We start from the raw sequence: 22836 nt of genomic DNA, 5'->3' as shown, positions 1-22836 counted from the left end.
AAGTTAGTCTATGCTTGCATAGAAAGTTAATGGAGCATCCTTTTATTTAATATCATCAGTGTTTACTCAGGTTCAAGGACTATACTAAACCATGGTTATGTATTACAGTCATGATATCACTAGTTATTAGTGATATAGATATTCCTGGAATCTTTTGAAAACTTTATTAGGCATAATTGACATATAATAATGTGAATATAAAACTGAATGTAATTAAAGTCTCTTTTTCACTATGATTTACTTTGAATACTTTGATAGGAAAATATCTCTATGGGGCTGGAGTGATATCACAGCGGGTAGGGTGTTTGCCTTGCACGTGGCCAACCCAGATTCGATTCCCAGCATCCCATATAGTCCCCTGAGCACCGCCCAGGAGTAATTCCTGAGTACAGAGCCATGAGTTACCGCTATGCATCACCAGGTGTGACCCAAAAGCAGAAAGGAAAAAAAATCTCTATACATAGGCTTGTAATATGTATTTTGATGTTTACCCTTGGTGGATATGGCAAACAGTGTTAGTTGCAAATTTAACTGTATTAAGGAGCCTTATTTTGTTTTTAACTATCATTAATGAAACATAAGTCCCTAAAGACAAATTATGAGTCTTACTTATTTTTGTTTTGTGTAGGTGGTTATGGTTCATAAATATGACATGAAATCTGTAGGTGACTTCTGAGAAAGTTTTCTTTCTGGGAAATAAAAGGGACAAGTCAATCCACTGAAGATACAGAGTAAAAAAAGGTGAGCCTAGGTCCTGAATGATTTTGTTGAGCTGTAAAATTAAATGATCCTGCATCAGGCACAGTTATGTGATTTTATAAAAGCTTTGGCAAAGCCACTATGCAGCAAACCATTCACACTGTAACCAGGACAGTGCTAATGTTCTGTGCCAGGTACTTTTAAAAGAGAAATTATTTTTATAAAGTTGTTCACAATCATTTATTACATTCAATATTTCAACACCAACCCCACCACCATTACACCTTTCCACCACAACTATTTTGAATTTTCCCACTCCCACCCAAGCCTGCCCCAAAGGCAGATGCTAAATAGTTTATTTTGTATTGCCTGTTATGAGTAGCACTGTAGCAATGTAGCACTGTAGCACTGTCCTCCCATTGTTCATTGATTTCCAGCGGGCCCAGTAATGTCTCCATTGTGAGACTTGTTGTTACTTTGTTTGGAATATCGAATATGTCATGGTAGCTTGCCAGGCTCTCTGAGAGGGGCAGAGGAATTGAACCCGGGTTGGCCAGGTCAGTTGCGTGCAAGGCAAATGCCCTACCCGCTGGGCTATTGCTCCAGCAATCCACTAAAATCATCAAAAAGGTTTCTTTAAAGAAAAGGGTGTGAAAATTATTGTATCTCATCTTGGAGTCATTGAGCCCTGTCTATATAAGAGATCACTAACATGCCGTTATAAGCTGAGCCTTGTGTGCTTATATGTACATGTACATATACATATGTGTGTATATATATATTTATCAAAATTGGTTGTCTTCTATTTTACATCCCGTCAAATGTGGTGTGCTACTCTTGGTATATCCATGGCATGAAGTATGAGATATCATAAGGCGGCGAAAGGAACTCTGACATTTTAAATTAGGTGTGAGAGCTGGAGTTACATTTTTAACTGGATGGTGATTTGGGGGTCCAGAGACATCTCTAGAGCATATTGCTCTCTTCTGAGATTTGTTTGTGAGTCTCTAGATCATGGCCATTAATGAGTTTATGTGGCACCCAGAGGTGGTTCATGGGCATGACTGCCAGGCAGTCAGAAAGATGCCAGTGAGATAGGGGGAAGGGGGCCTATTCCCGACTTCATGCAAACCTGGAGGTTTCAGTCACCAAACCTGCATGCCTGGGTTTTTCAGTGAATTCATTCTCAGGCATGAGGGACTTATTTTCAGCCTGCGAAGACTGGCCCCCTCTAGGGTTCCATGGTTGAAGTCAGCCTGACATAGGGCGAGATGGCATCTCTGCAGTGTGTTGCTCTCTTCCGAGATTTATTTGTGAGTCTCTGGATCATGGCTGTTAATTAGTACTATTGGTAGATATTATATTGCTTCCAATTTTACTTTACTCCATATAAGTGGGGAGATAAAGTTTCATATTAATAATTTCTTCTACAGATCAAGGAGATATCATTTTGGGATGGAGCATGCTTGAGACTCCAAATTCAATCCCCAACTCCACGTCTCCTGAAGCTTCACTCTGTATCCCTGATGATCCCTGGAGTAACCCCCACTGAAATTGGAAGTAAGCAGATTTCAGTAGTGTTGTAGAAGCATTTGTTATCATAAGCAATATGAACTTTTTTAAAAAATCTGTTGTTCTCAACTCTGTCCTCCCAATGTGTTAGTGTCTTCATCAGGTTGACTATCTTCATGGTAGAGTAATACTCTCCTTTCAAACTCTGGACAATCTGATTTTTCAAGAGGTTGCTTTCAATTCTGATTGGTTTAATCTAAGTCACATGTTCAATATCAAGAACTGAAGAGAGAATCTAGTTTCTGAGAAGTTCCTGGATCCCTTTAGTGGAAAAGCATAAATTAAAAGCTAGGGGCCCAATACGACATTTTAACTGTATGGAATGAGAATCAAAATACAAAGGAACTTCTAAAAAATGTGTTGAGAACTTATTTTTATTATTCTTTTTAAAAAAGTATATGATATGGAGATAATCAATGATGTTAGGCTCATAAATTACCACAAAACACAATATTTTGTAAATTATTTGAAAAGCAATAATAGATGTAGTTGTCTGAAAGCCTTTGTTAAGTCCTGGTTTGAACATTGTGAGATTGTACTTCTGTTTATTTATAGAACTAGATGTCAAAGCACTCACAGTGATTTAAAGCAGCTGTTTCAAGAGAAACATCAAACTTTGCTCTTTAAAAGATGTTAATGGAAAAATGGAAAAAAATCTGTACTCTTCCAACACCTTTACTTTTCTGAAATCCAAAATTACAAGTATAAAACATAAAGCAAGACTTTCAGTCAAATCCACAGACACTTACTGACAGGGCTGTCATTTGTGCCAAAAAATGAAGTAAAATTGGCAGAATACACAGTAGATATTTGGAGAGGCACTTGGAATTCACAGGCTATGTTTGGAATTATTCTTGACACACCATTGCTCAGTGGCTAATTGTGCCTGGCTTAAGCACTCATTAACTTTTAAACGTTGAACGTATTTCACACCTGCATTGAAACCTGGAAATATGGTCAACTTTTCCCAGATTTATTTGGCAAAAAATTCCAGCATATTGTACAAAAGTGTAGATTCACTTCTAAAAAATCCTTGGGCATCTGGAATCATAAAAAAAAATGTGGCCTCTACTCCAGGAAGAATATCAATGTCTCCCACATCCTCATCATTTTGACCAGAGGATCTACAAACTAGGAATGAGAAGTCATAGACCCTGAACTGGTTTGCTCAAGGTTCTCTTCAGAAACATTCTTAGCTAGATGAGACTATCCATGCTGAAAGCTATAATGAATTTGCTACTTTCTCTCATCCTACAAGCTAATTGCTTTTATTATAGAAAGTATTCCCAGACAGAACTTCAAAATTCAGTGAAGTGTAATGTGTATATAAATAAACTTCTTAAAAGAGGGAAGGGGAAATTCATGACAATTCTTTATTAATACTTTGATATTGTTTATGGCTTAAGCAATTAATCTTTTCTCTTTCAATTGATAGAAAAGACCTGTTGGGCACTTTAAATAACCACACCGGTATTATTCACACAGCAAATAGAAATTTCAAATAACAGAAGACATTGATATATTTCAGGCCATAAAATGAAGAAAGATTGTCTTTCCTCATGTACTGAAAAAAGACGTTGGGTTAAGTGGTTAAGAGTTTGGAGCTATTACAACAACCAAAAAAATCCCATTTTTAAAAAAATAGGGAGAGGAGATGAAGAGACACTTCCCCAAAGTAAAGATTTGGATGCCCAGTAATCATGTGCAAAGGTGATAATCATTACTTATTATGAGGAAGGTATATATTAATGACAATAAGATATTTCACACCAGTAAGCATGGCATTTATCAAAAAAGATCGGAAACAACCTGCGTTAGGGATGTATTTTAAGGAATGCTCATTCACTGTTGGTGGGAATGTTATCTGGTTCAGCCACAGTGGAAAACTGTATGGAGATCTATGCAAGAAACAGGAATGGAACTTTCAGATCACCTGGTGATTTTACTTCTTGGCACCTACTCCCTTAAACATAAAAAATGCTAGTTCAAAAAAATACACATATAACTATGATCATTGCAGCACTTAGTACAATAACCCGGACATGGAAACATCCCACATGTCTAAAGAGAGATGAATGGAAAAAGGAGTTGTGGTATATATGCATAATGTAATACTATGCAGCTGCAAGAAAACATAAAATCTTGCATTTTCTGCAACTTGAATGGAACTGGAGGGTAACATGTTAAGTGAAATAAGTCCGAGGGAAAAGGACAAATACTGATGATATCACACATTTGTGGTATACAGAGAGGCAAAAAGGGAGAACAGACACTACTGAATGGTTACAAACCCTTGGTTTTGGGTTACAAAACCAGAATACCAAGCAGTGAAAGAAAGGATTGAAGCAATAGGCTAGAGGTGACATAGAGACATTTGTTGCAGGGTATTGGACAATTTGGGGGGGGGGGGTAGTGTGGAACAGTAATTCTATATATCAATGCATAAACATGACACTATTGTAACCATATTATCTAAATTATAATTTAAAAGTTTAATAATGTACATAAAAAGCTTGGATTTAAGTCAGATTTCCTAGATTCTGCCAGTTTCCGTAGTGTAGCGGTTATCATGTTCACCTCACTTGCGAAAGGTCCCCGGTTTGATCCCAGGTGGAAACACTTGGACTTTGGGGCTGGAGCGATAGCACAGCTGGTAGGGCATTTGCCTTGCACGTGGTCGACCTGGGTTCGATTCCTCTGTCCCTCTTGGAGAGCCCGGAAAGTTCCCTGTAGCATATTCAATATGCCAAAAACAGTAACAATAAGTCTGACAATGGAGACGTTATTGGTGCCCATTTGAGCAAATCAATGAACAACAGGAGGACAGGTTATATAGTGCTTCCTAAATTCTGGCTCTGCCATTTGTTAACTGGGTAAATGTGGATAAACTGCAAACTTTTTGTGCCTACAGAGGTTTTTCTTAAAATCTGTAAATGAGGATGATAAATTGCCTATGTCATAGGCTGTTGGTGAATTTAATTAATTAACATATATGGAGCATGTGAAGCATTAAGCTCTAATTTTAGCATTAGGTACAATTATTTATTAAATTCCAGATACATTTACTGAAAGAAGTTTCATTAGATTTCCAATAGAGCTAAGTCAATATATATTTCTATACAATATCTTTTCATGTGTGTAGTGCTGGGGATTAATTTAGGGCTTCATGCTTCACAAGACGGATGCATTCTACTATGAGCCACATATCCTGTTCCATACTATATTTTCAGAAACAAAAGTGTTTGCTTTAAAACATCACTTAAACATCTTATTTAAAATATCAGTGGCAGACTATTAGTGAAAGGTAATTTTTAATATTATATTTGTAGTGTCCAAATTATAAGACATTTCTACATCTGTATATATAATTTGAAAGTTCTAGAATTAGTTCTTTCCATTTCCTTTATTGTGATAGCCAGGAATGCATGCTGTGATGCTTAAGTTGTATACCTTATTGTGGAAAAAACTGAATGATCTCACTTATTTGTGACATATTGAATAATAGGATGAGAGAATGCAAGGTCCTAGATTACCCAGGACCCTAGTTTACAGAAACAAGGACAGGGGACAAAAGAAATCATGAGGATAGTTAAGAGAGGCATAGGGAAGGAAACAGGGTCCTAAGGTTCATCAGTGGTGGAGAGGTGTGGTATATGTATACTTCTAAAACACAAAACCAAGAATATTGAAAGCAGGAGATCCAAACTACACCAAGCAATCTTAAAAATGTGACTGTCAAGGAAGTAGACTGGGGGTTGGAGGAGAAGCTGAGGACGGGAAGTTGACAGGTGGTGGATTGGTGTTGGAATGTTATATGTCTGAAACTCAGCTAAGAATAACTTTATAAACAATGGTGTCTTAATAAAGAATTAAGTAAATTATATAAATGTACTGTATAGGGTAAAATAATAATAAAATATAATAAATAAAGGTCAACTTTAAAAATGGCAAAAAGCCTGCAAATTCATTCTCTTCTACCTCTTTCACTTCACCTCTCTCCTCACAATACAATTGGTTACATATTTGTGAGCATACCGCTGATTAAACATATTAGAAAAGCTACATAGCACTGTAGCACTGTCCTCCCGTTGCTCATCCATTTGCTCGATTGGGCACCAGTAACGTCTCAATTGTGAGACTTGTTGTTACTGTTTTTGGCATGTCGAATATGTCAGGGGTAGCTTGCCAGACTTTTCTGTGCAGGTGGAATACTCTCGGTAGCTTGCTGGGCTCTCCGAGAGGGACAGAGGAATCGAACTCAGGTCAGCTGCGTGCAAGGCAAATGCCCTACCCACTATGCTATCGCTCTGGCCCAGAAAAGCTACATAAGAAAAAAAAAGGTATTTAAGAAGTTTTCAGGTAGCTAGAAATATTGGCAAAATACTGGAATTTATGATGAAGAAAAAATGGGAAGTAGAGAAAACACAGGTAATTAGAATCCAGTGAAATATGTGTCATAGCCAATCTTGATTGGTGTCTATTATTTGGAGTCTTAGAAACTATAATATTTATTCTCTGTACCAAAGACATCTGGTCAACTTGGAGTTCATACACATGATCTGAAGAGTCTCCTCCATCTCTAGGATAGAAGTGAGCTTAGAAAGTAGTGATTAATTTTTAAAATTATCATATGATTTGGAAAGTATTTGTGGAAGTATAGTAGCTTAAAAAAAGAGACATGTATTCTGAGTAGGTGAAGGAAACTGGGGAAACTTTAAGGAGTTCCTTAAAAGCACATGTATGGCCAAAGACAAGGTAGTGTATAGCTACTTTGCAAGCAATGCATTGATGAACTAAAGGTTATGGCCTTACTACAAGAAATTATCGTTGGAAACTCGGGTTTGGGTTACAATGAATGAATGTAGGAGCGTGTATAGGCAATATAAGAGCCAGATAAGATGAACTTTAAATGTAATGCAAATGGGACATGTGCCCTACATTAACCTTTATATAATAGCAGGTTATACAATCATTTTCTCATAACATTTACTGGAAGCATATGTAAGAATCAATCCATATGTGACTGAAGATTTCTATGCAAGTACATCAAACTTACCAGCAAGAAGATAAAAACAGGTTTCATAAATGATCCTGCAATTAAATTAATCAGACTACCAAATTTAGTCTTTCAACCACTGTGAAAAAATGTTTTCTATAAAAACCATTTGGGGAATATAGGAAAACTGAAGGAAACCCAAATTTATTCTTGGGATATAAGAGAAGATACCAGAACAATCTGGTTTAAGAATGAGATGTTGTGGGCTGGAGCGATAGAACAGCGGGTAGGGCGTTTGCCTTGCACGCAGCCAACGTGGCCGACCCTGGTTCGATTCCCAGCATCCCATATAGTTCCCTGAGCACCGCCAGGAGTAATTCCTGAGTGCATGAGCCAGGAGTAACCCCTGAGCATCGCCGGGTGTGACCCAAAAAGCAAAAAAAAAAAAAAAAAAAAAAAAGAATGAGATGTTGAGATTGGGAAGAGTATATTTTGCATATTTTGAATATACAAATCAAAATAATAGAATTTAAGGAAAACCATATACCACAACATTCACAGAAACCTTCACACTAAGCACCCAGCCAGGAGAAACCTTTGAAAACTACTGGTCTGGTCCCCCAAACAAAACCAAACCAACAAAAAATTATCTTTTTTTTCTGAGTGCATTATTTCTAAAAACTGTATTTTACATACTTAGTATACGTGCAATCTTCATGAGTTAATTGCACAGTTGTAAATGGTAATTACCTAGTAATTTTTATTACTATTATCATATCTCATGAAGCTTAAAATTAAGGAGCTGCTTCATACAAGTATGTCATTTATAATAGTAATGTATTTGCCCTAAGTATATTGTACAGTACTTATTTCTTCCCTGTGAAATTTAGATAGCATTTTACTACAGCTACTGTTTCGAGATTTTTATGTAGAGCCAAATAACAGTTTATTTGCACTCTCTTCCGGCCCACAAATGTAGTGAATAGGTGGGGTTCTAAGGTAATGCTTTCCTTAAAGGCTGAAGTCAGAACTATGCTAATAGTCTGTATATTCTTTTTAATATTTCATAGCGTATCTCCTAAAATGTTTCTATAGAAGTAGAACAATTAGACTCACTATTTTTATTACTGGGAAACTGGTGGATGTTAGAATACTGACTTGATATTTAGAAGAAGTAATCACCCAGTTTGAATGTTCAGTGCAAGAGTGTAATATTCATTGAACGTCCCTTGTTTAAAAAGAGGTAATACTTTCCTCCCTGTCCCAAGGAGACCCTGAGTCACTGCTCACAAATGGCCTCTCTGGCTCGTGATCAAGCAGCTTAACGACCATGATCCCAGAGACTCAGAAACAAATCTCGAAACCCAATGGCTTTTGGCAGAAATGTGTTTGGATCCCGCAGTAGTTTACTGTCGCTGGGGCACCCCAGGGGGGAAAGGGTGCTGTCCATCACCTGCTCCCCCTTGGCGGCTCAGTGGCCATCAACCGCCAGAGTCCATTGGACAGTCAGATTTGGGCCCGCAGTGATGAGACACGCGGGGTCTCATGGGATGGGGGTGGAGCCGGCCCTTTCCTTCCCGTCCCAGCGAGATCCCGAGTCACCACCCACAAATGGCCTATCTGGCTCCTGATCAAGACGCTTAATGGCCATGATCCCAGAGACTCAGAAACAAATCTCGGAACCCAGTGGTTTTTGGCAGAAATGCATCCGGTCCCTGCAGTAGGTTACCAGCGCTGGGCCAACCCAGGTGGAAAAAATTTTCATGCCTTGGCCTTTCCCCCCCAGTGGCCCGGTGCACACCATCCTCCAGAGCCCACTGGACAGTCAGGTTTGGGCCCGCAATGACGAGACACATGGGGCCTCATGGGATGGGGGTGGAGCCGGCCCTTTCCTCCCCGTCACAACTAGACCCCAAGTTGCCACCCATGAACGGCCTCTCTGGCTCCTGATCAAGCTGCTTAATGGCCATGGTCCCAGAGACTCAGGAACAAATCTCAGAACCCAGCAGGTTTGGGCAGAAATCCCTCCAGATTTAATTGTTCAAATTTCAGAATTTCAAAATCACGTGGCCACTACTGCAGCCATGCGACATCATATTTTATTCATAACCAGCAATAGAAAAAAAAAACTGTCTGCTGTTGCCTTTTCGGCAGATCTGAGTGTTGGGGTAAAATCCCAAATAATAATGGTGGGTCTGGTGTCAAAATATTGAATGTAATCAAAGTAGAGAGAGAGAGTAATGTGGAAATCATCTGTCTCATAGGTAGGGGGAAGGTGTGAGATGGGAGTAGACTAGGGTTTTTGGTGGTGGAGAATGGGCACTGGTGAAGGTATGGGTGTTTCATTGTATGACCGAGACTTAAACCCAAAAACTTTGTGACTGTTCTCACGGTGATTCAATAAATAAAATTATGAAAGATAAAAAAAAGTAAGGTGGAGTTCATGCCCAATTCAATCAGCCTAATCAGTGGCTGAATAAATAGCAGTTCTCCTACATAAAAAAAAATAAATAAAAAGAAGTAATAGTAATAGTTCTTCTACTTTCTTTATAGTACTAGTATGAGAATTGAAATAAATTGTTAAATTGAGAATGTTTATGTCAAGGAATATACACATATTGCTTTGCCACTGGGCTGGAGCGATAGCACAGCGGTAGGGCGTTTGCCTTGAACGCAGCCAATATGGCCGACCCGAGTTTGATTCCTCCGCCCCTCTCGGAGAGCCCGGCAAGCTACTGAGAGTATCTCGCCCGCACGGCAGAGCCTGGCAAGCTCCCCGTGACGTATTCGATATGCCAGACACAGTAACAACAAAGTCTCCAATGGAGACGTTACTGGGCCCGCTCGAGCAAATCAATGAACAACGGGAGGACGATGACCATGACTGTTATTTGCCACTAGAATGCCTTAAAAGAAATAATAAAATGTCTAGGATTTGTTTAAAATTGTCTTATTGATTTTCACACAAATATACTTGGATATATGTTAAAATGTAGCACCACAGAATCTGAAGAATATTTATGAATTAAAAAAAAAAATTTGACCGGTCTGAGGGCCTTAGGTCCTTAGGTGCCTACTAGGGAACTGCTCCTTTTGCTATTAACCTCCAGAGGGACAGTATGACCCCTTTGATCCCTTCTTTCTGGAAATATGGAGCAAATAGAATTCAAACTTCTTATGAATATCCAAGGTGTTACCACCAATATAGTAATATTGTGAACATGCTGGACAAATCTTCCACTTTGTTACTTTTACCCCCAAGGCCTCCTTGCCTTGTAATTATGAAAATCAATAAACTTATCTATATTATATATCTAATGTTTGTTACAGAAAAAGTTTTGTGTACAGTAATTGAGAATTCACCCAAAATCCATTTCCTGATTTTTAGTAAGAAAATTTCCTAAGAGTACTACTGCATTACTTCTGCTTTATACTCCCCAAAGGTTTGTGAATGCATTATCTCATTTTGGAAACTCATCCCTCATCACTTTTGGCCAGAATCATCTTATTTTTAAACTTATTTTTTAAAAAGTTATGCCTGGACACAGCTAAAAAGTGTAAAGGCCATATCCCCATTGTTCAAAGCATAAACACTTTTACTGTTAACAGTTCTTCATATATCCCTCCTTCCTGTCTTTTCTACGCACGTTTGTTATCGAAATATCTATTGTACGCAAGCCATTTAAATGCCAACATTTTAGTTTTTTTCGGGATATGATGACAATCTATGCCGTTAGTATAATCTTTGAAAAAGCAAAGGAAACAAATGTCCAAAACAGAAAATGAAAAGTACATATAACCTAGGGAACATTTTGGTGTTTTCTAGCATTTTACATTCATTAAAACAAACAGACAACGCAGCTGGGCTCTTTGTAAGGCCCAGGTGCTTGGGAAGACCGTCCTGGGCGAGGCTGGGGTCAGGCAGCGCCTGGCGGCAGCTGAGATCAGCACTCTCCTTCCTGGACAGAGGTAGCGAGAGCGAATCCTCTTCTCCCTAGACTCCCAATTCTAAACTGATTTGCACGTCGCTCCTTTCTTTCCCCGCATCTTCAAGGGCAAGGCCACCTTTCCGTATTTCAACAAGTTCACCGCGATGCTTCCGGACAGTCCGATTTCTGCTCTTCCAGGCTTCCACTCCCCCTGCCACGCGGGAAGGCTGCGGGCTGGAAGCGCCAAAGGGACCTTTCGACTAGCATGGTCGAGCCCGAGCCCTTTGTCCCGCGGTAGGGACAAGAGCGCGGGGAGTCACTCGGAGGCGGCGGGTGGCAGACACCCGGGAAGGCCTCCCGGGGTGCCGGAGAGGCGGCGGCAGCTCGGAGACAAAGTCACCTCCTCCTCCCGCTCCGGCGGGCGACGTCTGCGCGCGCGGGCCCGGTGTGGCTGGAGGGGGCGGCGAGGGGGCCGGGGAGTGGCGGTCCTTCACGTGCTGCAGTTCCCGGGGAGGGGCGCGGGCGACCGTGCCCTCGCCGGGAGGAAGGCTGCTAGGCCCCAGGCTTGCTTTCTGCCCTCCGGGAGGTCGCGCGCGGCCTCCGGCACCAGGCGGAGAAGCGCTGGCGGGCTCCCGCTGCCGCCGGTGAGCCGGGGGAAGTGCGTCCCCTCTCGCTCGCCTTCTGTCGGCGCGGCGGGGACCGCACTACCGCGGCTGCCGCAGGAGGGGGACGGGCGCGCACGTGCGGGTCCCCGCCGGCAGCCCGCGGCCGCGGCTCCGGGGCCACCGGCGCTCGGACGCTCGGCCGGGCCCGTGGGACCCCGCGGGGAGCGCGCGGGAGCCGGGAAGCGCCGCGGAACGGCCGCCCGCAGCCGACACGCCCCCCGTCTCCCCCGCACTTGGCCCCGGCCGCCGCGGCCGCCCGAGCGCGCCAGCCGCTGCGGCGCTTCCTCCGCGGGTGACAGCGGGGTCGGAGCACCTCCGGGTCCCGGTCCCGGCTGGCTGGGCGGCGCGGCGGGGGCGGGGCCGAGCGCGCAGGGCGGGGCGAGCGGGGCGCGCCGAGGCGACGCGGCCACGAGCCCGGAGGTGCGGGGAGACCGAGGCGGGCAGAGCCGGGCCGGCCGCCTGCGGCTCAGCGCCCTCCGAGCGACGTCGCCGAGCTCCGGGGACCGCCGCCTCTGCCCCCGCGCCGGGAAAACTTTTTATTTTCTGCCCCTCCTGCCCGGGGAGGGTGTATGCGAGGATCGGAGCGGTCGGTCGGCTCCGGGAAGCCCCTGCAGCGGCGACTCCCGGGGACGGGCGGAGCGAGCGGCCGGGCTCTCGCGCGCGTCTCCTTACCTGCCCCTCGCTCCCCCGAGCGGCCGAAGGGCCCGGGCCGCGCGGGTGCCAGCGCCCGGGAACTCTCCCCGCCGCCGCGCCACCGCCGCCTGGACGCAACTTCAACTTGATTGTTCTCGCGCAGCCCGGGCACCCGCGGCGGCTGCTGCTGCCGCCGCCGCCGCCTCCCCAGTCGCCTTACAAAGGGACGCCGGGGAAAGAGGCGACAGAGGCGGCGGGCACCGGCGCCAGCGCGCGGGGCGCGGGCCTTCCAGCGGGCGGGCAGACAAAAGGGAAAAGCTGCCTCCGCGCCCCGAGCCCCGAGCGGACCCGCCGCCGCCGCTGGCCCCCCGGCCGGCTCCGCGCGCTGCCCCCTCGGCTGCCCGGCGCTGCTCCGCCTCCCGCCCGGCGGGCTGTCCCCGCAGTGCTCCGGGATCCGGCGAGCCTTCGGGGCGCGCCTCGCTGCTGCTGGTTGAGTCTCCCGCGATAATAAATGATAGAGGATACAATGACTTTGCTGTCTCTGCTGGGTCGCATCATGCGCTACTTCTTGCTGAGACCCGAGACGCTCTTCCTGCTGTGCATCAGCTTGGCGCTGTGGAGTTACTTCTTTCACACGGACGAGGTGAAGACCATCGTCAAGTCCAGCCGGGACGCGGTGAAGATGGTGAAGGGCAAGGTGGCCGAGATCATGCAGAATGATCGGCTGGGGGGGCTCGACGTGCTGGAGGCCGAGTTCTCCAAGACCTGGGAGTTCAAGAGCCACAACGTGGCGGTGTACTCCATCCAGGGCCGGAGGGACCACATGGAGGACCGCTTCGAAGTTCTCACCGACCTCGTCAACAAGACGCACCCATCCATCTTTGGCATCTTCGACGGGCACGGGGGCGAGGTAGGATTTTGCGGTGCGTGGGTGTGCGTGTGTGGATGCGAGAGAGAGACAGAGACAGCGAGACAGAGAGTGACAAGAAAGAGACAGAAGCAGACAAAGTAAATAGCAGCACCTGGGCACTGTGTGCTGCGGGCTAAGGAGAAGGGCGTAAGGGGCGTGTGGAAGCACCGGGACTGGCTGGACTCGAGCCCCTGGGACTAAATGCGGCCCCGACGGAACCGACTGGATCCAGACCTCTTGGGAGGGAAGGTTCATTTGGCGAAGGAAGGGTCATCTCAAGCCTGATCCTGGGCTTGAGATGAGGTTTCGCGAGTCCAGAATGCCTGTGATGGTTTTGTGGGTAGAGTGCACGGTTTGTACCGCCCCTCCACCCCCTGCCAGTGAACTTTGGGGTGGTCGGGCGGGTACCGGGACTGCGGAGCGGCTCAGACGCCCTGCTCCAGGCTGTGGGGCCGAACTAGGCACCAGGAAGGCAGAAATGGTCTTTGATGCTTGGTTGGGGGAAAAGAGACTAAATCTGCGAGATCAGTGAGGGTGAAGGAAGTTGTGATTCCTTTGCTCTGTCTTCACCCTGTGGAAGAACCCAGAAAGCAGCTCCGGTTTTTTTCCTTCTCTGGTCCTGTAAGTTTGGGAACGCTTCAAGGCCAGCTTGCTTCCAGGAGCTCTTCCCGGGCGGGCGGGCCTCGTGCTTTTAGCTGGATCTTGGCACGCCAGGTGATGCTGCCTCTGGCCTTTGCAGAGGTAGTGGTGCAGTGTGGAGGTGCCTCCATCTCTGCCCAGCGCCCTAGCGAGTGTGGGGCACAGACGTTAGGGTTTATCTAGGGGTCGTCAGGAGCAAAAGATGAGGTTGGACGCCACTTGCTCTACAGCGATTGTGCTGCGCCCAAGCTGTGCATCTGGACTCCTGGAGGTCCGGGCAGGGGCAGGCTCTGTTCCTTGGGCATGGACTGGTATAAAATGAATACAGACGCTCCGTTCCAGCCCTCCTCTTTCTCCGTGTATAGTCGTTTTGTTGCTGCACATTCTCCCCCCGCCCAGCATCCATCGCCTTTTCCTTCCCCCCAGCCCAGCCTCCAACTTTCCCCCCATAACTCTTCTTAGACTCTGCTGGTCTGTGGGTGCTCTGCAAGAGATCTCGTGATCTTCATTTTATTGCTGGAGAAGGGTGGGATGTGAAGGGGGGCTTCCGGAGCAGGGTCCAGATGCTCAGATGGCCACCCCTGACAGCATTAGGCCCTGGGTATGGGATGTTTGACCTTGTTTTGGGTGAACATTAAGAAAGTTTTTCATTGGTTATTTTACCTGGTCTCTCCCTAACACAGACACTACATCTATCCATGTCCCTAATCTATTTAAGATTAGTGAATTTCCCTGCCCATGGAAATGACTTGGTCAGGGGGAAAAAAAAAACACCTGGTTGGAAATTTTCTTTGGTAGAACTGAAATCAAAGTTTGCCATTTTCTGTTTACCCCAGCCCATTCTGTGTTCTCTATCTCAAAATAGGGGTTTCTTAGCCTTTGTAGTGTGTTGTGAGCCTTGCTGTTCATTTTTCCTTTGGTCATAGGGCAGGTGAAGGATGCAAAATTAATTAAGGGAAGAGATGTGATGTGCTTTGGTAAAAACATGCCTGAATGACAAGGTTGCTAGAGCAATGATTGGTTTGCTTTCTTGGCTTCAGTCAAATTGTCTCTATTTTCATGAATAAAGCTTATGGTTAGCATATATTCTTACATTATAATCATCGATAGACCATAATCTACTTCTGGTCCTAGAAAGCAGTTTCAACTTTAATTGAAAGGTTTGGTTGTAGTATTGATACTGTCAAACTTTGAGTTGTATTTGTATGGGTATGTGATATTGACATGCTTTGACCCAGTACACATAAGGTAAGGGGAGTTTAATTTTTTTTTTTAATTTGATGTAAAACCTGGAAGTGTAGGCCTAAGCAGATTTCAGGTTGAAAAGTTTGCAGTACTATCTTCTGGAAAATGTGCTGTCCAAAAGGAGTATGGTAAACAATCTTATTTGAAAATATAGGAGTTTTCATTAAAATTTAAAATAACTGTGGCTGAAGAGATAATACGGGAGGTTAAATGCTTGCCTTACAGGTTTCAGACCTGATTTCATCCCTGGTACTGCATTTGATCCTCCCTAAAAATGAGCATTGTTAGTAAAACTATAAAATGACTTTCATTATGCTCTACAATGAAAAGTCTGCTGTTTATAAAGGTAATTAGTATTATCAGTACTCTTAAACACAGAATAATTGTTCTAACAATAAACTCTATATAACTAGTTCATTTTGACTTTGTTTCGGGGGAAAACAAGGTACTATTAAAATAGAAGTTTTTAGTTTTGTTAAGTGATAATAATAATATTAGGCAATTTTCTTTTTTTTTAATTTGTTTTTTGTTTTTTGCTTTTTGGGTCACACCTGGTGATGCACAGGGGTCACTCCTGGCTCTGCACTCAGGAATTTCCCCTGGCGGTGCTCAGGGGACCATATGGAATGCTGGGAATTGAACCCGGGTCAGCCGCGTGCAAGGCAAATGCCCTACCCACTGTGCTATCACCGCAGCCCCAATTTTCTTTTTTTTAAGTAAAAATAAATCCCACTTTTAAATTGTCTTTTTTGTTGTTCAGAACCTTTTCGTTCACCAGAAGTGGGTGCTATGGATTTGATATAAATATATATATAATATTATGTATATTATGTATATGATAGTTATCTCCTTTTATAAGAGTAAGTTTTCTATGAACTATTAGTTATATGTTTGGTATGGTAGAGTGGTATAAAATATAGAGGTCAAATAAATGAAAATACTGACATTTAATTTCATTTCTAATAAATTAATAAGGTAAGGCATAAGAGCTCCGGAAGCTGTAATCTTAAGGTCTTTTAGTTGCAGAAGTTTCCTAAGGTGCCGTGTATATCTCTTTCATCCCCATTTTGTGGATGAGCTGTTTATGACCGGAGATATGATGACTTTCCTAAGGCTGTATGGCTAGTTCAAGGCCTTCATTTTGGTGATCTTTATATTTAACAACTGGGACACATTCGCGTGCATATTTACCTCAAGAGAGAAGTCACACACTAGGGATACAAAGGTTAATGAAACATGATTCCTGTCTTCTTACTGCAGAGGAAGAGGGAGAAATCTATAGACCAGAAATGCCTGTCATGATGTTCTATAGGCTGTTATGGGAACAGAGGAGGGACACCTTGAAGGTACGTTTTACTGCACGGTTAAAGTGCAGGCTTTGGCTTCAGATTTTGCTTGAATCTGTTATGCCTTACATTAGCAGTGATCTTGAGCAAGTTCCTTAAGTCATTTTACCTGGGGATCTTTCATCTTATACGAAAAATCATGCGTGCAAGGAGCATCCTCGGGTTGTACTATATCCAATCAAGGGAAATGCTTAATGGAGAAAAGGATGTGATAGAAGAAAACTTAGAGATTAAGAAGTCTGCAGTGTTGGGGCAACAATAACCAAAGGAAAGATAGATTCTACAAGGGAAAACCACAATTTTGATCACCAGAAAGTTGCTGACTGTGGCTAATTTATTAGGTATATCCCATCATCTTCTTGTTCTAGTTTCTGGTAAATTGTTAATTCAGACATCCAGGTAGCTTAGTATTGAAAGAATCATGGTTTCAGATGCAGCATTTCTGATCCGGGGAACAAATTTCCTCTATGATTAACTAATAAGTTGAAATTCTGATTTGTAGATCAGATATTTATTGGTTAAGCTGACATAAGTTTGTTCTCATGAGTTTACTCAACTGTGTATTTTTTTTGGGGGGGGAGGGTTTGGACCATATTCAGCTCTCCTCAGGGCTTACTACTGGTGATCGTATTTGGTGCCAGTGCTCAGGATCAAACCAAAGTTGTCTGCTTGCAAGCATCTAAACTGCTGCACTATCTCTTCAGCACTCAGTTGTGTATTTGTGACAAAGTCTCTGGATTTATTATGCTTATTCTGAATGGCTGTGACTTCCAGATAGAAGAGTTTAAAGAGCCTTGTCTAGGTGATACCCTGGGATCTTGAAATATTTTAACCAAGATAGTATGGGATAATATGACTTTGTGTGTACATTTAGAGCCGTCGCAGTGATTGTTTGCTGTCTAGGTTTTAAAACATTAAAAATATGAAGCTCAGAGAAAAACTCTATTAATGGTGGAAAGGTTATTATTATTGTAATAGTGGAAGGTTATATTATTATTATCATTATAATAATGGAAAGGTTATTATTATTATTATTTTGTTTGCCTTTTGGGTCACACACAGTGATGCACAATTGTTACTCCTGGCTCTGCACTCAGGAATTACTCCTGGTGGTGCTCAGGGTACCATATGAAATGCTGGGAATCGAACCTGGGTCAGCTGCATGCAAGGCAAACGCCCTACCCACTGTGCTATTGCTCCAGCCCCAAGGAAAAGGTTATTTTTAAACTTAAAAATATTTATCTAGGAAAATGGTTCATACTTATCTATAATTGTTATTCACAAGAAAAAGGTAGGTTTTGCTTAATTGTTTTATTAGCTAAAAGAAATATCACCAGTACTTTGAGGCAACTTTGTAAATATTTGTAGCTCGAACCTATTTAGAAGAATGCATTTTTATGCTTTCCATATGCTTATGGACATTACTGATAATTGGTCATATATTATTGTTTCATACAGTTGACACACACCTTAGATAATGGCTTAAGCTTGAAGTTTCACATTTTATGTGAAAGGCGTTCTTCAGATGCTTTTCTGGGGCTGGTCTGTTTCAAGGATCAGCATTTCTTAGACGTGCAAGAAGAGAAACTGCTTATGGATGACTGCCCAAAGGATATACACAGTATAGTTCTTTAGATTAGAGGCTGTTAACTTTCCTTGAGTCATGCTTTCCCTTGAGAATGTTATGAAACAATAAACATACCTTCCAGAAAAACCAACATGTGCCTCAAATTTTTCTTAGGATTTTAAAGATATGCGGTTCTGGATTATAAATTAACCTAGATAAAATGAAATCTGTTTCTGATAAAGCTCTTATACCTGGACTAGCAGGACTTATTCCTTTACTTAATTGCTTTCTTACCCATCATTTGTATTTACTAACTTACGTGTTGTCCATGGCCAATGATGGTTGTCAAGATTAATTGTCTTCTAAGGCACACTGATAAATCAACTGCAGGCTTGTTGTTGAGGACTTTGTTTGTACCAAGAATAGTTATCTGAAGGCTTTTTTGCTCTTATTTTAAGGATGGTGAATCATGGAACCAACTGGGTAGACCTGTGTTTGTTGGCTGCTAGGAGTGTTAGAGCTAAATCTCTGATCTGCCTCTGGGAAATATGCAGAATCCTATAGCATGCATTAATTTGATTCACGAACCTTACTCCCAACACAGGTCATCTTTCCTACACGCTACCACGTCCCTTTCTCCATTAAGCATTTCTCTTGATTGGATATAGTACAACCCGAGGATGTTCCTTGCATGCATGATTTTTCATATAAAACGAAAGATCCCCAGGTAAAATGACTTAAGGAACTTGCTCAAGGTCACTGCTAATGTAAGGCATAACACAGATTCAAGCAAAATCTGAAGCTAAAGCCTGCACTTTAACCGTGCAGTAAAACGTACCTTCAAGGTGTCCCTCCTCTGTTCCCATAACAGCCTATAGAACATCATGACAGGCATTTCTGGTCTATAGATTTCTCCCTCTTCCTCTGCAGTAAGAAGACAGGAATCATGTTTCATTAACCTTTGTATCCCTAGTGTGTGACTTCTCTCTTGAGGTAAATATGCACGCGAATGTGTCCCAGTTGTTAAATATAAAGATCACCAAACTGAAGGCCTTGAACGAGCCATACAGCCTTAGGAAAGTCATCATTTCTCCGGTTATAAACAGTGCCTATAATCCTCCACCCCTTCTCCTGTGACCTTTGGCTTGACCTTCCTTCATCCTATCCATGCCCCTACTACTTCTTGGTTGACTGTTGTAGGTTTTTGATTTTTTTTTTCTTTTTGGGTCAAACCCAGCGATGCACAGAGTCACTCCTGGCTCTGCACTTAGGAATTACCCCTGGCGGTGCTCAGGGGACCATACGGGATGCTGCAAGGCAAATGTCCTACCTGCTGTACTATTGCTCCAGCCCCTGACAGTTGCATTTTTGGCGGAGACTATTACCTCCCGTATCCACCACTCAAGGGCTCTAGACCCTCCACTTATTTTCCCAGGTCATGTGTCCCACGTTCTTGTGATATGTAGTATAGTTCTTGAAAGCTCTGTGTTTGTAGATCTTTTCATTTTTCACAAAATAATTATTGATTTGTTACTGATTTGCCCTATTATGTAAGTATGGAGGGTATAACTTTACTCCTAAACATGTGCATATTCCATAGAATACTTTAGTGTCATTTTCACAATCAGATTGGCCCCTCCATTTTGATAATCATATTTTTTCTGAGTCTAAGATTGATTTTTTTGTGTGTGTATTTCAGCAGTTTATTTGCTTTATGTTTTACACGAGTGAGTGAGATCATCTGGTAGTTGTCTTATATTTTCTGATGTACTTTGCTTAGCATAATCACCTCACATATGCAGAAGGTAATTTTTCATATTTTAATCACTGAGTAGTATTCCTTTGCATATTTATTTGACAACTTCTTTATTCATTCCTTGCAGGACATTTAGGGTTTGTCTCTGCTAGATAGATCTTTGACTAGAGGTTAGATTTGACTTTAGGATAAATATTAGGGTCATGTATGGTTTTGCCTACTTCAGAAGATCAAAATAATTTCCTACTATGTAAATTATTGTTAATTTACACAGCAAAATATCAACAAAATATAATTTTCTTATTTGTTTATAATGCTAAATTGGTATCTAAACTAAAGTTTGAGAGGATGTGAGTCTAAACTAAAATAGAAGATGTTACATTTCCATTCCAGAACTACTTAATACATTATTCTCCATGTCAGTATTAACTCAAGCGCAAACTTTGGTGGTGGTTAATTGTAATGTTTTTAATATAAATCTTCAAAGCTAAAGTTTAAATAAATAAAGAAATTAACTATATTTTATCACTGTCACGGTCCATCGATTTGCTCGAGCAGGCCCAGTAACGTCTCCATTGGAGACTTTGTTGTTACTGTGTTTGGCATATCGAATACATCATGGGAAGCTTGCCAGGCTCTGCCATGCAGGCGGGATACTCTCGGTAGCTTGCCGGGCTCTCCGAGAGGGGTGGAGGAATCGAACTCGGGTTGGCTGTGTTGGCTGCGTGCAAGGCAAACGCCCTACCCACTGTGCTATCGCTCCAGTCCAACTATAGTTTATAACTTTCTTTTATAGTTCTGTTCCTTTCTTGAAAAACTCAAAACATTTGAAATGCCTATTCTTGTAGTTATAATTTATATATACTTTTAAGTTAATAGTCTCTCAATATAGTTCAGTCTAGGTTCTACAAATCTATGCTTTAAAAAAATTTAGAATTACTATGGGAAAATGGTGGACTGATCCTGGAGCACTGGTGGAGAGATTGGTATAGTAATATGCAACTATAAAATAACAACTTCATTACTCTTGTAAACTACAATAGCTCAATTATAATTAAAGTTAAAAACTTAGTACTTTACATTTGACAAAGACCTCTGGGATAGCATGTGACTGAATCTGCCTGGCCACCCCAAGAGGGCTTCGCTCGCACGACTTTAGACTCACTCCAGCCCGGGCCTCTGTGCTCTTGGATACCAGGACACATGCTTTGCCCAGGCAGAGAAGAACCTGGGCACCCTGACTGGTTTCCACTGCACAGAAGTAACAAGAGGAGGCAAAAACATTGAGGTGAAGCAATTAGATATGGACTGAAGGCCCTGATATGTTCTGCACAGTTCCCCCTTGACAAGTTCCAAGAAAGTGCCTAGGTTTTTTCCGGAAGAGTCTCTCTCTCTCTCTCTCTCTCTCTCTCTCTCTCCCAAACATTGTCCTGAATTTGTGATTGTGAAAGCAAGATAATATTTGAAAAACTTATCTCCCCCCAAACACAATAATTTGTAGGTCTTGGTCTTGAGCTCTTGGGAGCCTCTTCCCCTTGCTGCGGATAGTGAGAGGAGGACTTGGTCTTGTGGAACCTTAGTCACCACCAGCTTTTATGGAGTGGGGGAGTAGTTAAGCTTGTTATTGTTAATGCTTTATCTTTAAAAATTAATAATATTTTTAAAAATAAGTTATGATTAACAAGGCACTTGGATATTAGAACCTGAGAGTATTTTAGATATTACATCCTGAACGTATTGAATTAATGGGAATATGCATTTTAAGTAAAATGAAAAAGAGATCCCCCTGTCCCCCCTGCTCCCCCCTTCCTAGAAGATAAGGGAGCTCCTATCTGATGTGTGGAGTCACCAAAGGGCCCCCAGCTGTCTGCTCCATAAACTGGGCATCTGAGGCTTTATAATCGCGTGAAAAGGGTGTCTTTTTCTTAATTTGTATAAAAGTGAAATTCATCATCACAGTAGGGTGTATTGCTAAGACATATTCTTTACCATACCATTCATCATGATTGCCCTTTTGGTTTTGCTTCTGCTTGAGCAACTGACAGATAATCTATGCATCTCGGTTGTTAAACTAAAGACCAGTTATCTATTAGTCATCATGTCAGGAAGCCTATTTTTCCCTGGAGAAGTAAACACTTATTTGCATTTGCTTTTCAATGTTAATATTCCAGGTTTTGGTCATTATAAACGTGTAGTGGTTTAGTGCTCTTTAGCAACAAATCCTGAAGTATCAGATTATATTCTTAATAGAACAGTCTATTCAGCACTACTCTAATAGTTTTCAAATTTTTTTCAAAATTGTATTCTTTTCTCTTTTGTGGTATCAATTAAAAATTAATACTGTGAATAATACTGTGCTAATACATTTTAAAATGAACATAAGTTAAAGGTAAAGGTAAAGGCCCTCCTGTTGATCGTCGATTTGCTTGAGCGGGCCCAGTAACGTCTCCATTGGAGACTTTGTTGTTACTGTGTCTGGCATATCGAATACTCTCGTTAGCTTGCCGGGCTCTCCGAGAGGGGCGGAGGAATCAAACTCGGGTTGGCCATGCTGGCCGCTTGTAAGGCCCTAGAGCCAGCAAAAAAAATGAACATGGAATAGATAAATTATTTGTAGGATTGCAAATAATACAGTTTATAAGAGTGAGAAGAAAATTAAGAAAATTTAAAAATAAAATCAAAATAGGCCTGTAAAGGTGTGTTTTATCTTATTAAGGGAATATTGACTTCATGATAGAAAATATCATATAGGTAATGCTTAAGTATCTGCATTAATAAGTAAAAAATTGCAGTAAGTCTTTATAGATGCAATAAATTCTCCAGAGTAGACAGAACATTCAATATAAATAAAAGATTAATTATTGAAAAAGTATAAAATT

The 22836-nt window shown here is 42.3% G+C and overlaps 1 protein-coding gene across 1 annotated transcript in view; it reads left to right on the top strand.

Moving 5' to 3' along the window:
* The first annotated feature begins 12232 nt into the window (after positions 1-12232).
* PPM1L (protein phosphatase, Mg2+/Mn2+ dependent 1L) overlaps positions 12233-22836 on the top strand; it is a 239598-nt gene continuing 228994 nt past the window's right edge. Inside the window, exon 1 of the mRNA XM_056121449.1 lies at positions 12233-13404. Coding sequence (XP_055977424.1) covers positions 13006-13404 — 399 coding nt within the window. The 5' untranslated portion in view covers positions 12233-13005. The remainder of the gene's footprint in view (positions 13405-22836) is intronic.

Source organism: Sorex fumeus, unplaced genomic scaffold (assembly GCF_029834395.1).
Source record: "Sorex fumeus unplaced genomic scaffold, SorFum_2.1 ptg000044l, whole genome shotgun sequence".
Taxonomy (NCBI): Eukaryota; Metazoa; Chordata; class Mammalia; order Eulipotyphla; family Soricidae; genus Sorex; species Sorex fumeus.
This window is presented reverse-complemented; position numbering and strand designations above follow the sequence as displayed.